Raw genomic sequence first — 20513 nt, 5'->3', positions numbered from 1 at the left:
GTTGATATCGCGCTGTGCAGACTGGCAGGTATTATCCAGGCTAAAAGCGGCTGGTGTCTGAGCTAAAGGTAAAGGCCGCTCGCAGTGGCTAACAATGACTAAATAGCTAGTAGCTAATTAGCTGGTTAGCTTCTGATGGCTAGCTCCTGATAGAGATTCTAGCTGTAAGGTATAAAAATAGCAGATTCGTATCACATTGGGTGAGGTAGGTTGCTGGAAGGTATATTTAATTTAAAAATGGAAAAAGAGATTGATATATATACAAAATGATGAAAAAAACACAACATTTACACGGGACAACAACAAACACGTCCACACTGCTACGCCATCTTGGATTGAAGAATGGGAAGATTGTTCCATTTAAATAGATTCTGCTTTCATATTGTTGACTGGTGGGATAGTTATCTATATACAGTATATTTGTTGTTTGTTGTCACTTATTAAGCGTCCTGCTTCAAAGGAAAGTGGAAGCCCATCAACAACATTGCCGGCTACGTAGACCTGGTGAAGAGAGTGGTGAGACAGAGAAGACATTGTCTGTTCTTCTGAGTTTTGATGCAGAGTCTTTACCCGACAGAGTTAAGTTAGGATGTGAGAGCTTTTGTTTTCCGAAGCCACATCAGTGTTTTAGGTGACAAGCTTACAGTATGGTCATGTTGCAGTAGTGTGTTTATCGGGAGATTCCTAGATGTGAGGAGTGTGCAGGAGGGCATGAGACAATTGTGTACTACCGGTGGAAGAGGTTGTGTGTGTGTTAACTGTACGGGTACCCATGGTGCTGGAGATCAGCAGTGTCAGTTGAGAGAACGGTATGTTGAGGTTGCCAGGATCAGAGTAGTACAGAAGGTGTCATATACTGAGGCAATGAAGAGAGTGGTAGAGGAAGATGGGTCCAGGGCGAGGAAGTCTAAGAGGCAGAGAGCAATAAAATGTGATATGAATAACATGTGCTACAGTAATGTTGAATATTTAGCATTCATAGCAATGGTTATCAACTGTACCGCAGAAATGGAACGTAAATCACATAAATTGCTGTGGTTCTGGCAGCTGCAGAGAAGTACTTGGGTGTATGAGGTTTAACTGCAGAATAGTTAGTTACAAGCTGTGTTGAGCGATAGTATCCTGTCCTCCCAGTAGTGGAAACGGGTGTAGGGTTAGTTGAGGGGGGCAATTTTTCTACGAAGTTTAATATAGTCACACTCTGGAACAGTAGGTGTAAACAGCGCTAGATAAGCTGAATTGATGAATAGGGAGGCCGTGGCCGGCATCACACGCCAGTACAGTAGGTGGTGGTGTATAGACCTCACGGTTGCGATCCGCCAATACAAGCTTAAGAAGAAGAAAAACATTGCCGTGCTCAAGTTTCGCGGTTGCACAACAAAACAACTATCAAAGGACAAAGAACTTGACAGCTGGTTATAACTCAAATTACCAATAAGTAAGTAACTGTATTTTAAGACCGCAACACTTCTTACACTATTCCTAATCGATATTGCGGTTGGCTGTAATGTGAAGTGTACTTAGTTACGTTGTAACTAAGTATAGGCTGCAGTGGTCTACGTTGTAATATGTATTGCCACGCTAAATAATTAACGTTAGGCACTGAGGCGAGGTTGTCACAGTGTACACAGTAGAGTTCATTGAAAAGCGGCACACTTTCTTGACAGGAACATACACGAACCATTCGTGACAGACAGCTTCCAAAGCGTATTTCCAAACGATTAAAACAAAACAAAAAGTTAAACATTCGTGGCTATTTTGACTTCTGTTTCAGTGTTCGACAATTAACTTGCTTTCCTCTTGTGTAATGTAGGTAGATCACTTCCTCTCAGACTGGCTCTTACAAAAAAGATTGCCGTTTTGAAACTGCAGTAAACCGCAGTCAACTGTGGTATTTTGAATGCAGTGATTGCAGATTAACTGCAGTTAACTGCACTTGAAATGCAGTTATACTGCAAAACAAACTTGTTTCTCACAAGTGAAGCATAGCTTGTGCACTCTGCAAACAATGTGTCCACTCAGGTAATGAGAACGGGAAGACTGGAATAATACATTTGAATGCCTTAAAAATAATTACCTTAACCAAAGTAGCAAACATTGTAGATTAGAAATGATAGGAATTAGCGGTAAATGTGCTACTGGTGATATATGTAATGGGGAATTGATATACAGTCCTTTCGGAAAGTTTTCAGACCCATTTACTTTTCCCACATTTTGTTACATTACAGCCTCATTCTAAAATTTGATTTAAATGATTTTTCCCCCTCATCAATCTACACACAATACTCCATAATGACCAAGCAAAAACAGGTTTTTAGAAATGTTTGCTAATTTATTATAAATAAAAACTGAAATACCTTATATACATAAGTATTCAGACCCTTTGCTATGAGACTCGAAATTGAGCTCAGGTGCATCCTGTTTCTATTGATCTTCCTTGAAATGTTTCTACAACTTGATTTGAGTTCACATGTGGTAAATTCAATTGATTGGACATGACTTGGAAAGGCACACAACTGTTTTAAATATGGTCCCTGTGCATGTCAGAGCATTTCTATAGCATTGAAGGTCCCCCAAAACACAGTAGCCTCCATCATTCTTAAATGGAAGAAGTTTGTAACCACCAAGACTCTTCCTAGAGCTGGCCGCCCGGCCAAATTGAGCAGTCCCGCCGCTGCTACTTATTTTAGGGCTCCTGAGTGGCGCAGCAGTCTAAGGCACTGCATCTCAGTGTGAGAGGCATCACTACAGACCCTGGTTAGAATCCAGGCTGTATCACATCCGGGTTGGGAGTCCCATATCGCGGTGCACAATTGGTCCGTTGTAGGCCGTCATTGTAAATAAGATTTTGTTCTTAAACTGACTTGCCTAGTTAAATAAAGGTACAAATATATATAAATAATTGGGGGAAGAGGACCTTTGTCAGGGAGGTGACCAAAAACCTGATGGTCACTCTGACATACCTCCAGAGTTCCTCTGAGGAGATGGGAGAACCTCCCTGAAGGACAACCATCTCTGCAGCATTCCACCAATCAGGCCTTTATGGTAGAGTGGCCAGACCGGAGCCACTCCTCAGTAAAAGGCACATGACAGCCCACTTGGAGTTTGCCAAAAGGCACCTAAAGGACTCTCAGACCATGAAAAACAAGATTCCCTGGTCTGATGAAACCAAGATTTAACTATTTGGCCTGATTGTCAAGTGTCACATCTGGAGGAAACCTGGCAACATCCCTGTTAAGCATGGTGGTGGCAGCATCATGCTGTGGGGATGTTTTTCAGCGGCAGGGACTTGGAGAATAGTCAGGCTAGAGGGAAAGATGAACGTAGCAAAGTACAGAGAGATCCTTGTTGAAAACCTGTTCCAGAGTGCTCAGAACCTCAGACTGGGGTGAAGGTTCACCTTCCAACAGGACAATGACCCTAAGCACACAACCAAGACAACACAGGAGTGGCTTCGGGACAAGTCTCTGAATGTCCTTGAGTGGCTTAGCTAGAGCCCGGACCTGAACCCGGTCGAACATTTTGAAAAAGTCAAGGGGTCTGAATCCTTTCCGACTGCACTGTACACTAACAATCAAATGCAAACAATTCACACAATGAAGTTATGAAACCATGAATAAAGAGAGTCATGAGATTGAATGACCCAGAGGGCATCTATGTTTGTACAGTAATTATTTGTCATGCATTCCTCAAAGCCTCACGTATTGTCTGTCCTCTGCAGTACTGCCCCTTCAGAGTGAGGGAGTGTTGGGATATGGAGAACTTGTGGGTTTTGGCTATTTTTGTGACTGGTGGCCGAGGATGAGGAATGAGGTATTTGCATTAGTCTTCGACAGGTTCAGTCCTCCAGTCTACTCCAGACTATTGAACATAATCATTAACAGTTTATTTAATGATTTAGAGGCTTCGCTGATAACAAACTGATCACCTGCACTGACAGGCTCTTCAGTCGCCGTGCACTGATAGTAACTGTTAGGCTATATGACTCACTAGGCATATGATGGCATACTTTGTGTAGTCAACACATCTATGCTGGCTTCAAAATTCACAAGTAAATGGCAAGTGGCAGACGACAATACTCTGACTGTGCCTGTCTTTGCAGTCTTCTTCACTCCCTGTATGAAAAGGAAACAGCCTAAATGGACAGTATGTGGCTCCTCCTATTTGCAGAGACATTTCCTGTGTCATTGGGCCTGTTCTCACTGAGTGTGATAGAGGCTTTTTGTGAGCGCTCAGCTAATGATTCCACCCCTATCATAAACTGTGCAGCCTGACTTTCTACAGGATACGGTCTCAAAGGTTAAAGGCCTTTTATTGGGGCCGCCCAAATTTGGGTGGCGGAAGTGACTCACTGTCAGATGGTGGGTCGGGCGATGCCAAAGGGAGATGGGGACGTGTTCAATCAGGCCTTTTGGTTTGTTAGTCATAGGCGTCAAAGGACGCAGTGCCTTTTTTTGAATGAAGAATCCGAGAAACATTTGATGGCGAGGCAAAGGGATGACTGAAGCACAGTGAGGAACAGAGGATTGGAGATGAGAAACAAGGCTAGTGTTGTGCCGACAGACAGACAATGGGCTTAACACTCAAAACTCCTGACAAACTTGACCAGTTAAGGGCATTGCTGGTCAGCCATCAACACTATGTGTTCAACCGTCATAGAGCTGGGATGATAAACCGCGGGCGAACTGTTCACCACGATAAGCAGAGTATGCTAGAGAAATGTAAAGTTTGAAATGAAACAAGTTTGCTAATATGGTGATTTTGATTATGAATGGGACAAATGGACCGCTAGTACCGGTAAACTAGTAGTAGTTTAAAGAATAATAAATAAAGCAGTGGTGCACATTCATGTTATAAACGTGTCGTTTTCATTTATCGTTATCACTTCAGTAGTCCGATCTTCCCAGTCACTCAATGCCAAATAGCCTTACTACTGTGTGTCTAGGGAGGATGGCGGCGTCGACTGTCTTTACACTGTTGTTGTAGCTGAGTATTTATGAGTTTGTTTATTTCCCCGAGTGTGTTTCCCTGACCTCGGGTGGCCAAGATGGGCTTCCACATGGTTTAGTGTGGCCTGTCAACGCCTTCGAGGAGAGCGAGGAGTTATGCTTGTGTGCCGTTACTAGAGTAGGCCTCTGCACCCAATATGCTCTCTACCGGCCACCCTCCTCGCTCCGCCTCCTCTTATGCCTCTTCCCCTTTCAACACACTGAGGAAAGGGCAGGCTATTCTGGGGACCAGACTTACCCATGTTCACACGTTTTGTGTGACGAAGTTGATATGCGTGTGGACACGAGCTGTCTGTGCTAGCATTCTATAGCGTGATCTAGTATATCGTGGAATTAGTTTTCTGTCCTGGGAGTGTGACTGGGATCTGACAATTTTTTTGAGTCTGTTCCCAACTACCAAGGCCCTATCGGTCATGGCCTTGTGTAGGAAGTGCCTTATGAGCCTCTTGGCTGGCTTCTGTGAGCGGTGATATGATCTGGGCTAGGCTGGCTGTTTCTGGAGATTTTCCCAGGAAGTCAGCTGTTTTGTTTGGTGGGTGGGGAAGGGCATTGCTAAAAGAGACAGGAACCAGTTCTGGCAGGCTACTGACTGAGGACAAGTCCTCCTCTTGGTTATGCTTTAATTTACACTCAAGTCCACTGTTCAAAAAAATAAATAAAACCCTGGTATTTACGAGATACAAGCCAAAATGTTTGATTACCCGAGTTGTATATTTTTGGGTTAGTGTAGTCATTGAATTCTGTCATTGGAGGGAAATATTGTTGGCTAAAGATGCAGGTGACCGTGAGCTTTTTCAAGGGAGTCTGCAAAACCTCTGAAGTGAATACTATGGTATTTTTTCAAATTTGTCAGTGTATTTGTATTAATTTAACCTTTTATTTTTACTAGGCAAGTCAGTTAAGAACGTATTGTTATTTACAATGACGGCCTACCAAAAGGCCACGAGAGGCAACACTACATAAAGAGAGACCTAAGACAACAACATAGTATGGCAGCAACACATGACAACAACATGGCAGCAACACATGACAACAACATGGCAGCAGCACAACATGGAAGCAGCACAACACATGACCACACACCATGGCAGCAGCACAACATGACAGCAGCACAACATGGAAGCAGCACAACATGGAAGCAGCACAACACATGACAACAACATGGCAGCAGCACACCATGGAAGCAGCACAACATGGAAGCAGCACAACACATGACAACAACATGGCAGCAGCACAACATGGAAGCAGCACAACACATGACCACACAACATGACAGCAGCACAACATGGAAGCAGCACAACACATGACAACAACATGGCAGCAGCACAACATGGAAGCAGCACAACATGGAAGCAGCACAACACATGACCACACAACATGGCAGCAGCACAACATGGCAGCAGCACAACATGGAAGCAGCACAACACATGACCACACTTCTCTTCCAAGATGGCGTAGCAGTCGGACGTGTGTTTTGTCTTGTCCCGTCCTGTCTAGTGTAAATATAGTTTTCTTCGTTTTTTTTCTGTATATATTTCGTACATATTTTAATCTCACTTTCAAACTAGAGCTGAATATACTCTCCTGCAACCCGCATCACCCAATGTGGTACGGATCTGCTTTTTCTATACTTTACTTTAGAACCGGAACCACCATCAGAAGCTAGCCAGCTAACTAGCTACTAGCTCGTACTCAGTTAGCCATTGCTAGCGGTCTTCTAAGCTAACTAGAACACCAGCGCGACATCAACCCAGAGCATATCAGACTGCTCTTTCTCTACCACATCTCCGGATTCCTACCGCAAGCTCTGAACCTTTACACCGGATCATCGCAACTAGCTAGCTGCAATCCGAGTGGCTACTCCTGGCTAACGTCTCTGTCCCAAAACAAGCTACAGTTAGCCTTGAGCTAAGCCCACCTCCCGACTAGCCGAAGAGGCCCAACAATACCTCTTTTGCCAATTGGCCTGGACCCTTTACTGCCGACACGGAGCGCCGCCGATCCATCACGACTGGTCCGCCGACATAATCGTCCGAGGTGGTTTCAACAGGCTTTTTCGTTGCGACATCGCCAAAGATCCATCTGCTGGCCAAGGCCCGCGAGCTTTCTGAAACGCTGTGTCTCCAGCTCACCCAGCGTACTAGAGCTCCTGTAGCATACTCCTGGGCTACAATTACCCGGGCCCACGACCGGTCTGTCGATGTCACCGCAAGAAGAGGAATAAACAGACTCACCCCATCGCGACGTCCCCCAAAGGTTAGCTCTCTAGCCCTCGCTATCTCCCTGCTTGCTAATTCGGCCTGCTAATGGCTAGCTTGTCTAGCCCGGGCCTACGAACTGTTAGCTTGTTAGCACAGGCCTGCTAACCATCTGACTCACCGCATCCCAAACACTCTGAACCCATTTACTTTCTATCTCTCTTTGATTTTTATTTTGTTTATACCTTCCGGAAACCTGCCTCACCCACTGTGATACGGAATCGCTATCACTTTTAATTTTTATTTTATTTTTATGACACACTCAAGAACCTCCAGACGCTAACCAGCTAACTAGCTACAAGCTATTTAGTCATTGTTAGTTTTAAAAAAACCTGGATAACACTCGCCAGCCCAGCTTCCCTGCCCATCCACCGCTGCCCCCTGGACACTGATCTCTTGGCTACATAGCTGACGCACGCTGGACTGTCCATTAATCACGGTACCCCATTCTGCTTGTTTGTTTATCTGTCGGCCCAGTTGCCTAGTCAACACCATTTTACCTGCTGTTTGTTGTGCTAGCTGATTAGCCTCGCCTACTGTTTTTAGCTAGCTTTCCCAATTCAACACCTGTGATTACCGTATGCCTCGCTGTATGTCTCTACCAAATGTCAATATGCCTTGTATACTGTTGTTCAGGTTAGTTATCATTGTTTTAGTTCACAATGGAGCCCCTAGATCCACTCTGCATACCCCTGTTACCTCCTTTGTCCCACCCCCCACACATGCGGTGACCTCACCCATTACAACCAGCATGTCCAGAGATACAACCTCTCTCATCATCACCCAGTGCCTGGGCTTACCTCCGCTGTACCCGCACCCCACCATACCCCTGTCTGCGCATTATGCCCTGAATATATTCTACCATGCCCAGAAACCTGCTCCTCTTATCCTCTGCCCCCAACGCTCTAGGCGACCAGTTTTGATAGCCTTTAGCCGCACCCTCATACTACTCCTTCTCTGTTCCGCGGGTGATGTGGAGGTAAACCCAGGCCCTGCATGTCCCCAGGTACCCTCATTTGTTGACTTCTGTGATCGAAAAGTCTTGGTTTTATGCATGTCAACATCAGAAGCCTCCTCCCTAAGTTTGTTTTACTCACTGCTTTAGCACACTCTGCTAACCCTGATGTCCTTGCCGTGTCTGAATCCTGGCTCAGGAAGGCCACCAAAAATTCAGAGATTTCCATACCCAACTATAACATCTTCCGTCAAGATAGAACTGCCAAAGGGGGCGGAGTCGCAGTCTACTGCAGAGATAGCCTGCAAAGTAATGTCATACTTTCCAGGTCCATACCCAAACAGTTTGAACTACTAATTTTGAAAATTACTCTCTCCAGAAACAAGTCTCTCACTGTTGCCGCCTGCTACCGACCCCGTCAGCTCCCAGCTGTGCCCTGGACACCATTTGTGAATTGATCGCCCCCATCTAGCTTCAGAGTTTGTTCTGTTAGGTGACCTAAACTGGGATATGCTTAACACCCCGGCAGTCCTACAATCTAAGCTAGATGCCCTCAATCTCACTCAAATCATCAAGGAACCCACCAGGTACAACCCTAACTCTGTAAACAAGGGCACCCTCATAGACGTCATCCTGACCAACTGGCCCTCCAAATATACCTCCGCTGTCTTCAACCAGGATCTCAGCGATCACTGCCTCATCGCCTGTATCCGCCACGGAGACACAGTCAAACGACCACCCCTCATCACTGTCAAACGCTCCCTAAAACACTTCTGTGAGCAGGCCTTTCTAATCGACCTGGCCCGTGTATCCTGGAAGGACATTGACCTCATCCCGTCAGTTGAGGATGCCTGGTCATTCTTTAAAAGTAACTTCCTCACCATTTTAGATAAGCATGCTCCGTTCAAAAAAAGCAGAACCAAGAACAGATACAGCCCTTGGTTCACTCCAGACCTGACTGCCCTCGACCAGCACAAAAACATCCTGTGGCGGACTGCAATAGCATCGAATAGCCCCCGTGATATGCAACTGTTCAGGGAAGTCAGGAACCAATACACGCAGTCAGTCAGGAAAGCTAAGGCCAGCTTCTTCAGGCAGAAGTTTGCATCCTGTAGCTCCAACTCCAAAAAGTTCTGGGACACTGTGAAGTCCATGGAGAACAAGAGCACCTCCTCCCAGCTGCCCACTGCACTGAGGCTAGGAAACACGGTCTCCACCGATAAATCCATGATTATCGAAAACTTCAATAAGCACTTCTCAACGGCTGGCCATGCCTTCCGCCTGGCTACTCCAACCTCGGCCAACAGCTCCGCCCCGTAGTTCCTCACCCAAGCCTCTCCAGGTTCTCCTTTACCCAAATCCAGATAGCAGATGTTCTGAAAGAGCTGCAAAACCTGGACCCGTACAAATCAGCTGGGCTTGACAATCTGGACCCGCTATTTCTGAAACTATCTGCCGCCATTGTCGCAACCCCTATTACCAGCCTGTTCAACCTCTCTTTCATATCGTCTGAGATCCCCAAGGATTGGAAAGCTGCCGCAGTCATCCCCCTCTTCAAAGGGGGAGACACCCTGGACCCAAACTGCTATAGACCTATATCCATCCTGCCCTGCCTGCCTATCTAAGGTCTTCGAAAGCCAAGTCAACAAACAGGTCACTGACCATCTCGAATCCCACCGTACCTTCTCCGCTGTGCAATCTGGTTTCCGAGCCGGTCACGGGTGCACCTCAGCCACACTCAAGGTACTAAATGATATCATAACCGCCATCGATAAAAGACAGTACTGTGCAGCCGTCTTCATCGACCTCGCCAAGGCTTTCGACTCTGTCAATCACCAAATTCTTATCGGCAGACTCAACAGCCTCGGTTTTTCGGATGACTGCCTTGCCTGGTTCACCAATTACTTTGCAGACAGAGTTCAGTGTGTCAAATCAGAGGGCATGCTGTCCGGTCCTCTGGCAGTCTCTATGGGGTGCCACAGGGTTCAATTCTCGGGCCGACTCTTTTCTCTGTATATATCAATGATGTTGCTCTTGCTGCGGGCGATTCCCTGATCCACCTCTACGCAGACGACACCATTCTATATACTTTCGGCCCGTCATTGGACACTGTGCTATCAAACCTCCAAACGAGCTTCAATGCCATACAGCACTCCTTCCGTGGCCTCCAACTGCTCTTAAACGCGAGTAAAACCAAATGCATGCTTTTCAACCGATCGCTGCCTGCACCCGCATGCCCGACTAGCATCACCACCCTGGATGGTTCCAACCTTGAATATGTGGACATCTATAAGTACCTAGGTGTCTGGCTAGACTGCAAACTCTCCTTCCAGACTCACATCAAACATCTCCAATCAAAAATCAAATCCAGAGTCGGCTTTCTATTCCGCAACAAAGCCTCCTTCACTCACGCTGCCAAGCTTACCCTAGTAAAACTGACTATCCTACCGATCCTCGACTTCGGCGATGTCATCTACAAAATGGCTTCCAACACTCTACTCAGCAAACTGGATGCAGTCTATCACAGTGCCATCCGTTTTGTCACTAAAGCACCTTATACCACCCACCACTGCGACTTGTATGCTCTAGTCGGCTGGCCCTCACTACATATTCGTCGCCAGACCCACTGGCTCCAGGTCATCTACAAGTCCATGCTAGGTAAAGCTCCGCCTTATCTCAGTTCACTGGTCACGATGGCAACACCCATCCGTAGCACGCGCTCCAGCAGGTGTATCTCACTGATCATCCCTAAAGCCAACACCTCATTTGGCCGCCTTTCGTTCCAGTACTCTGCTGCCTGTGACTGGAACGAATTGCAAAATCGCTGAAGCTGGAGACTTTTATCTCCCTCACCAACTTCAAACATCAGCTATCCGAGCAGCTAACCGATCGCTGCAGCTGTACATAGTCTATAGGTAAATAGCTCACCCTTTTCACCTACCTCATTCCCATACTGTTTTTATACTGTTTTTATTTATTTACTTTTCTGCTCTTTTGCACACCAATATCTCTACCTGTACATGCCCATCTGATCATTTATCACTCCAGTGTTAATCTGCAAAATTGTATTATTCGCCTACCTCCTCATGCCTTTTGCACACATTGTATATAGACTACCCATTTTTTTCTACTGTGTTATTGACTTGCTAATTGTTTACTCCATGTGTAACTCTGTGTTGTCTGTTCACACTGCTATGCTTTATCTTGGCCAGGTCGCAGTTGCAAATGAGAACTTGTTCTCAACTAGCCTACCTGGTTAAATAAAGGTGAAATAAAAATAAAATAAAAAAACATGGAAGCAGCACAACATGGAAGCAGCACAACATGGAAGCAGCACAACACATGACAACACAACATGACAGCAGCACAACATGGAAGCAGCACAACATGGAAGCAGCACAACACATGACCACACATGGCAGCAGCACAACATGGAAGCAGCACAACACATGACCACACAGCATGGCAGCAGCACAACATGGAAGCAGCACAACATGGAAGCAGCACAACACATGACAACACAACATGACAGCAGCACAACATGGAAGCAGCACAACACATGACCACACATGGCAGCAGCACAACATGGAAGCAGCACAACACATGACCACACAGCATGGCAGCAGCACAACATGGAAGCAGCACAACACATGACCACACATGGCAGCAGCACAACATGGAAGCAGCACAACACATGACCACACAACATGGAAGCAGCACAACACATGACAACAACATGGCAGCAGCACAACACATGACCACACAACATGGAAGCAGCACAACACATGACAACAACATGGCAGCAGCACAACACATGACCACACAGCATGGCAGCAGCACAACACATGACAACAACATGGCAGCAGCACAACATGACAGCAGCACAACACATGACCACACAGCATGGCAGCAGCACAACACATGACAACAACATGGCAGCAGCACAACATGACCACACAACATGGCAGCAGCACAACATGGAAGCAGCACAACACATGACCACACAGCATGGCAGCAGCACAACACATGACCACACAGCATGGCAGCAGCACAACATGGCAGCAGCACAACACATGACCACACAGCATGGCAGCAGCACAACATGGAAGCAGCACAACACATGACCACACAACATGGCAGCAGCACAACATGGAAGCAGCACAACACATGACCACACAGCATGGCAGCAGCACAACACATGACCACACAGCATGGCAGCAGCACAACATGGAAGCAGCACAACACATGACCACACAGCATGGCAGCAGCACAACATGGAAGCAGCACAACACATGACCACACAGCATGGCAGCAGCACAACATGGAAGCAGCACAACACATGACCACACAGCATGGCAGCAGCACAACATGGAAGCAGCACAACACATGACCACACAGCATGGCAGCAGCACAACATGGAAGCAGCACAACACATGACCACACAACATGGCAGCAGCACAACATGGAAGCAGCACAACACATGACCACACAGCATGGCAGCAGCACAACATGGAAGCAGCACAACACATGACCACACAGCATGGCAGCAGCACAACATGGAAGCAGCACAACACATGACCACACAGCATGGCAGCAGCACAACATGGAAGCAGCACAACACATGACCACACAGCATGGCAGCAGCACAACATGGAAGCAGCACAACACATGACCACACAGCATGGCAGCAGCACAACATGGAAGCAGCACAACACATGACCACACAACATGGCAGCAGCACAACATGGAAGCAGCACAACACATGACCACACAGCATGGCAGCAGCACAACATGGAAGCAGCACAACACATGACCACACAGCATGGCAGCAGCACAACATGGAAGCAGCACAACACATGACCACACAACATGGCAGCAGCACAACATGGAAGCAGCACAACACATGACCACACAACATGGCAGCAGCACAACATGGAAGCAGCACAACACATGACAACAACATGGCAGCAGCACAACACATGACCACACAACATGGCAGCAGCACAACATGGAAGCAGCACAACACATGACCACACAACATGGCAGCAGCACAACATGGCAGCAGCACAACATGGAAGCAGCACAACACATGACCACACAACATGGCAGCAGCACAACATGGAAGCAGCACAACACATGACCACACAACATGGCAGCAGCACAACATGGCAGCAGCACAACATGGAAGCAGCACAACACATGACCACACAACATGGCAGCAGCACAACATGGAAGCAGCACAACACATGACCACACAACATGGCAGCAGCACAACATGGCAGCAGCACAACATGGAAGCAGCACAAAACAGGGTACAAACATTTTTGGGCACAGACAACAGCACAAAGGACAAGAAGGTAGAGACAACAATACATCACGCAGGCAGCCACAACTGTCAGTAAGAATGTCCATGATTGAGTCTTCGAATGAAGAGGTAAAGAGATAAAACTGTCCCGTTTGAGTCGCTAGCTGCATCGAACTGAAAAGACAAAGTGTAATTCCGTTACTGTGGAATTGCCCAAACACATTGAGTGTAGAGAGACGAGGCAGCATTATTAGACAGCCTGCTGACGTTGTAACAAGCACTGAGCCATGTCTCTACAGGGTTTAATCTTTTACATGTTCTGTACCATAGTAGTGCCATTATCTGCGTCTGCCTTTCTGTGTTGTCCTCCTGTAGGTGGTGACTGATGGTGAGACTGTGGAGGAACCTTTTGTGAACCGCTCATCTCATCCTCCTCAGGCCAGAGTGATGTCGCTTTTCAGAATGAGACCGCTCTCCTGACACAGGGAGGTTACTCCTTCCCCAACTCGGGCTGTGTCCTCTACCTACCTCACCCCTGCCTACTTACCTCACCCCAAGTCAACACCCTAGAGCTTGCTTCCTAACCCATGAGAACCCTCCCCTCGAATTACTACCTCAGCACTTTCCTCTATGTAAACCTGGTGCTCCCAGACCACCGTCTCCACCCTCCTGAGTCTTTCCCCTCACCAATTCATTACACCTTCATCAACCCGAGGGGCATTTTAAAAAGGCATTACCAGTGCCTACTCCCCGTTGTCGGTAAGGTGATCTGAGCCTTCCCTCTTATTACCTCACACCCTCCTACTGTGTACTGGCACGCAAAGATGCGCCGGAACTTCGAGTGGCAGATGTTTGAGTGACGTCCGCACTCTGTCAATGTCAGAGCCTGGAGGAGAGGGGTGGTGCCAGAGTGGAAATCCCACGTCTGTGTTTGCCTATGAAGGTCATCAAGGCCCAGAGGAAGGAGGCATGAAGAATGAGGGAGAGATGCGAAAAGGAGAGGAGGAGGGCCAGGGAAAAGAGGAGGATGAGGATTACGACTCGGTAAGTGGGTGCATGAAGATGGCGAGAAAGAGGCCCTTTCCCAATTCGTCTTTACTTGATTCCTTGCTTTCTCTTTCCTCGCCAACTCCTCAAACAACATTGGAGATAAAGATCCAAGGTCCCTCTCCTCAGACCTTCTCCTTCAATGCATTTTGAGAAGGAGGTGAGGAGAGATGACCGGACAGAGGAAAGATGGAAAATTGGCTTAGGCTTCACCTCGCACAAGTAATCACATCATGTACAGCACATTACAAACCGTAAGATGCGGAGTGACCTCTTTCCCTTCCTCTCTGTTCGCCCAGCCTCCAGAGAGGCAGATCGTGGTGGGCATCTGCTCCATGATGAAGAAGTCCAAGTCCAAGCCCATGACCCAGATCATGGAAAGGCTGTGTAAGTTTGAGTACATCACCGTGGTCATCTTCCCCGAGGAGGTCATCCTCAACGAGCCCGTGGACAAATGGCCCCTGTGCGACTGCCTCGTCTCCTTCCACTCCAAAGGTACAAACGAACGTACGTATGTGTGCACCCACCGCATACGATTACGCGCATTTACATTTACATTTAAGTCATTTAGCAGACGCTCTTATCCAGAGCTACTTACAAATTGGTGCATACACCTTAGGACATCCAGTGGAACAGCCACTTTACAATAGTGCATCTAAATCTTTTTAGGGGGGCGGGGGGGGGGGGTGAGAAGGATTACTTACCCTATCCTAGGTATTCCTTGAAGAGGTGGGGTGTGCATCAGGTACTGGCGTGCGCACGCCCATTGCACAGATTAACGTGTATAATGTATATGCACGCCAATATACATTAAGTATAGACGGAATACAATCTGTACATACCCAACACAGTCATTCCCGTCTTGCTCATGTTTAGTCATAGTGTACGTCTGACTTGTCCTGGTTTAAATTAGGTACATCTTAGGAGAAGGATCAGAAAGGGAAAATAAACATGGGGAAATGGAAATATATTTAGGACACCAGTATACAGACCAATGGAACGACAATGTAATGGTTGAGTAATTTTCTTCCATTTCCTGTAATTGCGTGGTTGTGTTCTGTGTATATGAATGCATGTATGGGGGTGGCTTTGTAGGTTTCCCATTGGACAAAGCGGTAGAGTACGCCAACCTCAGAAACCCACTTCTCATCAATGACCTGAACATGCAGTACTACATACAAGACAGGTATACCGGGGAACACACACGCTCAACTTCCTGCTCCTACTTTGTCTCTGAGTCTCTGTTGACTTGCTCCGTCAGTAAACGTTTTGTCTCATGTCCCCTTCAGGAGGGAGGTGTATCGTATCTTGCAGGAGGAGGGGATTGACCTTCCTCGTTACGCTGTGTTAACCCGAGACCCAGACAGACCTGAAGGTGAGTGTTACAACACAACTAGTCTCTTGTGACAGACTGTTACCGTTTAAATCGATCCGTTGGCTCGTGTGGACGCACGTTTTGCTTCTGGGAGCCAAGATGAGAAAATAAACCAACTTAAAACCCTTTGTTTGTAAATGTAGTTGTAACTGGTCCCAACACTCTCACTAAAGCATACTTATCAAAGTCCAATCGCACAGTCAAATAAGAAATTGATGTGCATTGCGAGCAAATACGGCTCTGGGTAGTTAGCTCACAGTGGGAAGGCACTGAGTTCCTCATGCCTATTGCCGTGGTGCGCAAAGGAAATCTTTTGAAATTCACATTCATTGCGTGTTGGGAAGAAAAGTGCAATCATCTCCTTGAAAATGAAGATGAGGGGCTCAATCCAACCCGCGTTGCAGTATTTACGCGGTAGCTCATTTTTCCAATGGTCAAATTCACACCGATTTGCTCTTGGGTTATGTAATAAAACCGGGGCGAACCCAAGCACAGGTATGCTTGAACTTTTCCCGGGGTAGAGGTGTGTGGGCACGGGATGAATATTGTAAATAAAGGATTTGAAAAATAAAAATGACACTCCCAACCATTGAACTATCACCCCCTGTTTTAGTGGACTGTCACCCGATCAGTCGGTGGTTCGGGAAAAATACTTGTTGACATGCCGATTTGTCATCCATTTCTTGTCACGATGGATGGAGCTAAAAAAAAATCGTGACGTAGAGGCACCTTGAGAAAGTTCCTCTACGTCATCTCAAGACGGTATGAAATACACCCCCTCAAGGTAAGAATATAAATGTATAATCCTTGCAGCATACATGTACCCCCCCCCCTTCGTAAAAGCACAGCTGCGTATGAAAAGGCAAGCAAAAACGTTGAATTTGGCCGTACACGGAAATGTGCCTTACTGGCTTTTTAAACATTTTGTGTAACGTCAGTAGTCTAGTCAAGGAAGCATCATGCAAATAATATATATTTGCCTACTCCGCTAACCGGGACCATTGCCAAATAAGGCATGCTGTCACCTGCTTTCATAGTAAACCTTGAGGTGGTACATTTCATACCTTGAGGGGGTGTATTTCATACCGTCTTGAGATGACGTAGAGGAACTTTCTCAAGGTGCCTCTACGTCACGATTTCAGTGGAGTTGATGCGCCAGGGTCAAAGATAGCTAGATGTACTACTAAAATACCCAAATTATAGCACTTTTGCAATAAACTGTCAAAATGAAGACCAGAATTGACAGGTTCACAAAAGGTTGGCGACCGCTGCTTTAAAGGGTTGCAAATAGTTGTAGGCCTATTCTATTGAAGATGGAAGGCTATGAACATGAACACCTGCCCAATCCTTTCAGATCTAAATTGCGCCTATGAATAGGGTTTTATAGTCCAATTTGGAATGGGGCATTCATTCAAGTGTGCTTTTTTTACACCCTGATTGAACTCTGTCTCTAAATGACTGCTGTGTGTGTCTGCCTCCCAGAATGTAACCTGGTCGAGGGGGAGGATCATGTGGAGGTGAATGGGGAGGTGTTCCCCAAGCCCTTTGTGGAGAAGCCCGTGTGCGCAGAGGACCACAATGTCTACATCTACTACCCCACCTCAGCTGGAGGGGGCAGCCAGAGACTCTTCAGAAAGGTACTGAGGGACTAGGGCGGTACAGTTGGCTTCAAATGGGTCATGCTGTTGAAACGATAGCGGAGGGGGCGGAAGCTTTAGGAGCCATGCCGTGCAGAAAGGTCTGATACTCAATTATACCCACTCTGTACTCCAACTTTTAGCCCTCCATTTGAAATATTGTAGCTGCACTTGATTGGTCTTGCCTGACCGAATGAAACCCATGGAAATCGTCCCAAAAGTGCAAACCCCGCCCATCTGTCAGGCGAAATCAAGCGCTCTCATAAGTATATGAATGATCCCCTCTCTCCTGTAGATAGGGAGCCGCAGCAGTGTGTACTCCCCAGAGAGCTGTGTGAGGAAGACTGGCTCCTACATATACGAGGAGTTCATGCCAACGGACGGCACTGATGTCAAGGTATCATTTTAAGTGTGTGCTGGTGTGCGAGCCGTGTCTTCTCATCTCCTGCTTGGACCTGTTTAGATGTAACAAATGTTTTCCTGAATCATACCATGGCAATAGCCGTGTGAATGACTTCATAACATGATTCTTATTTTTTGTTCTATTGCGTGGCCGTGACCATAGGCTGGCGCCATCATCTGAAAATGTTAGTGGCACGAGGGGGGGACATGTTAGTGGCAGCACGAGGGGGGGACATGTTAGTGGCAGCACGAGGGGGGGACATGTTAGTGGCAGCACGAGGGGGACATGTTAGTGGCAGCACGAGGGGGGACATGTTAGTGGCAGCACGAGGGGGGGGGACATGTTAGTGGCAGCACGGGGGGGACATGTTAGTGGCAGCACATGGGGGGGGGGGGACATGTTAGTGGCAGCACGGGGGGGACATGTTAGTGGCAGCACGAGGGGGGGACATGTTAGTGGCAGCACGAGGGGGGACATGTTAGTGGCAGCACGAGGGGGACATGTTAGTGGCAGCACGAGGGGGGGACATGTTAGTGGCAGCACGAGGGGGGGACATGTTAGTGGCAGCACGAGGGGGGGACATGTTAGTGGCAGCACGAGGGGGACATGTTAGTGGCAGCACGAGGGGGGACATGTTAGTGGCAGCACGAGGGGGGGACATGTTAGTGGCAGCACGAGGGGGGACATGTTAGTGGCAGCACGAGGGGGGACATGTTAGTGGCAGCACGAGGGGGGACATGTTAGTGGCAGCACGAGGGGGGCATGTTAGTGGCAGCACGAGGGGGGGGACATGTTAGTGGCAGCACGAGGGGGGACATGTTAGTGGCAGCACGAGGGGGGCATGTTAGTGGCAGCACGAGGGGGGCATGTTAGTGGCAGCACGAGGGGGGCATGTTAGTGGCAGCACGAGGGGGGACATGTTAGTGGCAGCACGGGGGGGACATGTTAGTGGCAGCACGGGGGGGACATGTTAGTGGCAGCACGAGGGGGGGACATGTTAGTGACAGCACGAGGGGGGACATGTTAGTGGCAGCACGAGGGGGGGACATGTTAGTGGCAGCACGAGGGGGGCATGTTAGTGGCAGCACGAGGGGGGCATGTTAGTGGCAGCACGAGGGGGGCATGTTAGTGGCAGCACGAGGGGGGACATGTTAGTGGCAGCACGGGGGGGACATGTTAGTGGCAGCACGGGGGGGGACATGTTAGTGGCAGCACGAGGGGGGACATGTTAGTGGCAGCACGAGGGGGGGACATGTTAGTGGCAGCACGAGGGGGGACATGTTAGTGGCAGCACGGGGGGGACATGTTAGTGGCAGCACGGGGGGGACATGTTAGTGGCAGCACGAGGGGGGACATGTTAGTGGCAGCACGAGGGGGACATGTTAGTGGCAGCACGAGGGGGACATGTTAGTGGCAGCACGAGGGGGGGACATGTTAGTGGCAGCACGGGGGGGGACATGTTAGTGGCAGCACGGGGGGGGACATGTTAGTGGCAGCACGGGGGGGACATGTTAGTGGCAGCACGGGGGGGCATGTTAGTGGGGAGGGGGACATGTTAGTGACAGCACGAGGGGGACATGTTAGTGGCAGCACGAGGGGGACATGTTAGTGGCAGCACGAGGGGGACATGTTAGTGGCAGCACGAGGGGGACATGTTAGTGGCAGCACGAGGGGGGACATGTTAGTGGCAGCACGAGGGGGACATGTTAGTGGCAGCACGGGGGGCGGGGACATGTTAGTGGCAGCACGAGGGGGACATGTTAGTGGCAGCACGAGGGGTGCGGGGACATGTTAGTGGCAGCACGAGGGGGGACATGTTAGTGGCAGCACGAGGGGGTGCGGGGACATGTTAGTGGCAGCACGAGGGGGGACATGCGGGGGGGACATGTTAGTGGCAGCACGAGGGGGTGCGGGGACATGTTAGTGGCAGCACGAGGGTGCGGGGACATGTTAGTGGCAGCACGAGGGGCGGGGACATGTTAGTGGCAGCACGAGGGGGGACATGTTAGTGGGGGACATGTTAGTGGCAGCACGAGGGGGGGGACATGTTAGTGGCAGCACGAGGGGGACATGTTAGTGCGGGGACATGTTAGTGGCAGCACGAGGGGGAGAATGTTAGTGGCAGCACGAGGGGGACATGCGGGGACATGTTAGTGGCAGCACGAGGGGGAGAATGTTAGTGGCAGCACGAGGGGGCGGGGACATGTTAGTGGCAGCACGAGGGGGAGAATGTTAGTGGCAGCACGAGGGGGCGGGGACATGTTAGTGGCAGCACGAGGGGGGACATGTTAGTGCGGGGACATGTTAGTGGCAGCACGAGGGGTGCGGGGACATGTTAGTGGCAGCACGAGGGGGTGCGGGGACATGTTAGTGGCAGCACGGGGGGGAGAATGTTAGTGGCAGCACGAGGGGGGAAATGTTAGTCTGGAGCCCTACTGTATTTTTTAGTTAATTCGGCAAGTTGGTTAAGAACAAATTCTTATTTTCAATGACGTCCTAGGAACAGTGGGTTAACTGCCTTGTT

The 20513-nt window shown here is 48.4% G+C and overlaps 1 protein-coding gene across 8 annotated transcripts in view; it reads left to right on the top strand.

Moving 5' to 3' along the window:
- Positions 1 to 1272: 1272 nt before the first annotated feature.
- Positions 1273 to 20513, top strand: part of LOC118396389 (inositol hexakisphosphate and diphosphoinositol-pentakisphosphate kinase 1) — an 83921-nt gene continuing 64680 nt past the window's right edge. For 4 of the 8 annotated variants that reach the window (XM_052465428.1, XM_052465427.1, XM_052465426.1 and 1 more), the window contains exons 1-7: positions 1273 to 1438; positions 13903 to 14571; positions 14874 to 15069; positions 15670 to 15760; positions 15864 to 15949; positions 17432 to 17586; positions 17882 to 17983. In XM_052465428.1, coding sequence (XP_052321388.1) covers positions 14404 to 14571; positions 14874 to 15069; positions 15670 to 15760; positions 15864 to 15949; positions 17432 to 17586; positions 17882 to 17983 — 798 coding nt within the window. In that variant the 5' untranslated portion in view covers positions 1273 to 1438; positions 13903 to 14403. Of the gene's footprint in view, positions 1439 to 13902; positions 14572 to 14873; positions 15082 to 15669; positions 15761 to 15863; positions 15950 to 17431; positions 17587 to 17881; positions 17984 to 20513 lie in introns of all 8 variants that reach the window. The other 4 variants (XM_052465425.1, XM_052465424.1, XM_052465423.1 and 1 more) reach the window with 1 other exon arrangement.

Source organism: Oncorhynchus keta, chromosome 17 (assembly GCF_023373465.1).
Source record: "Oncorhynchus keta strain PuntledgeMale-10-30-2019 chromosome 17, Oket_V2, whole genome shotgun sequence".
Taxonomy (NCBI): domain Eukaryota; kingdom Metazoa; phylum Chordata; class Actinopteri; order Salmoniformes; family Salmonidae; genus Oncorhynchus; species Oncorhynchus keta.
The sequence above is the reverse complement of the archived record's forward strand: the minus strand, read 5'-3'. Positions and strand labels throughout refer to the sequence as shown.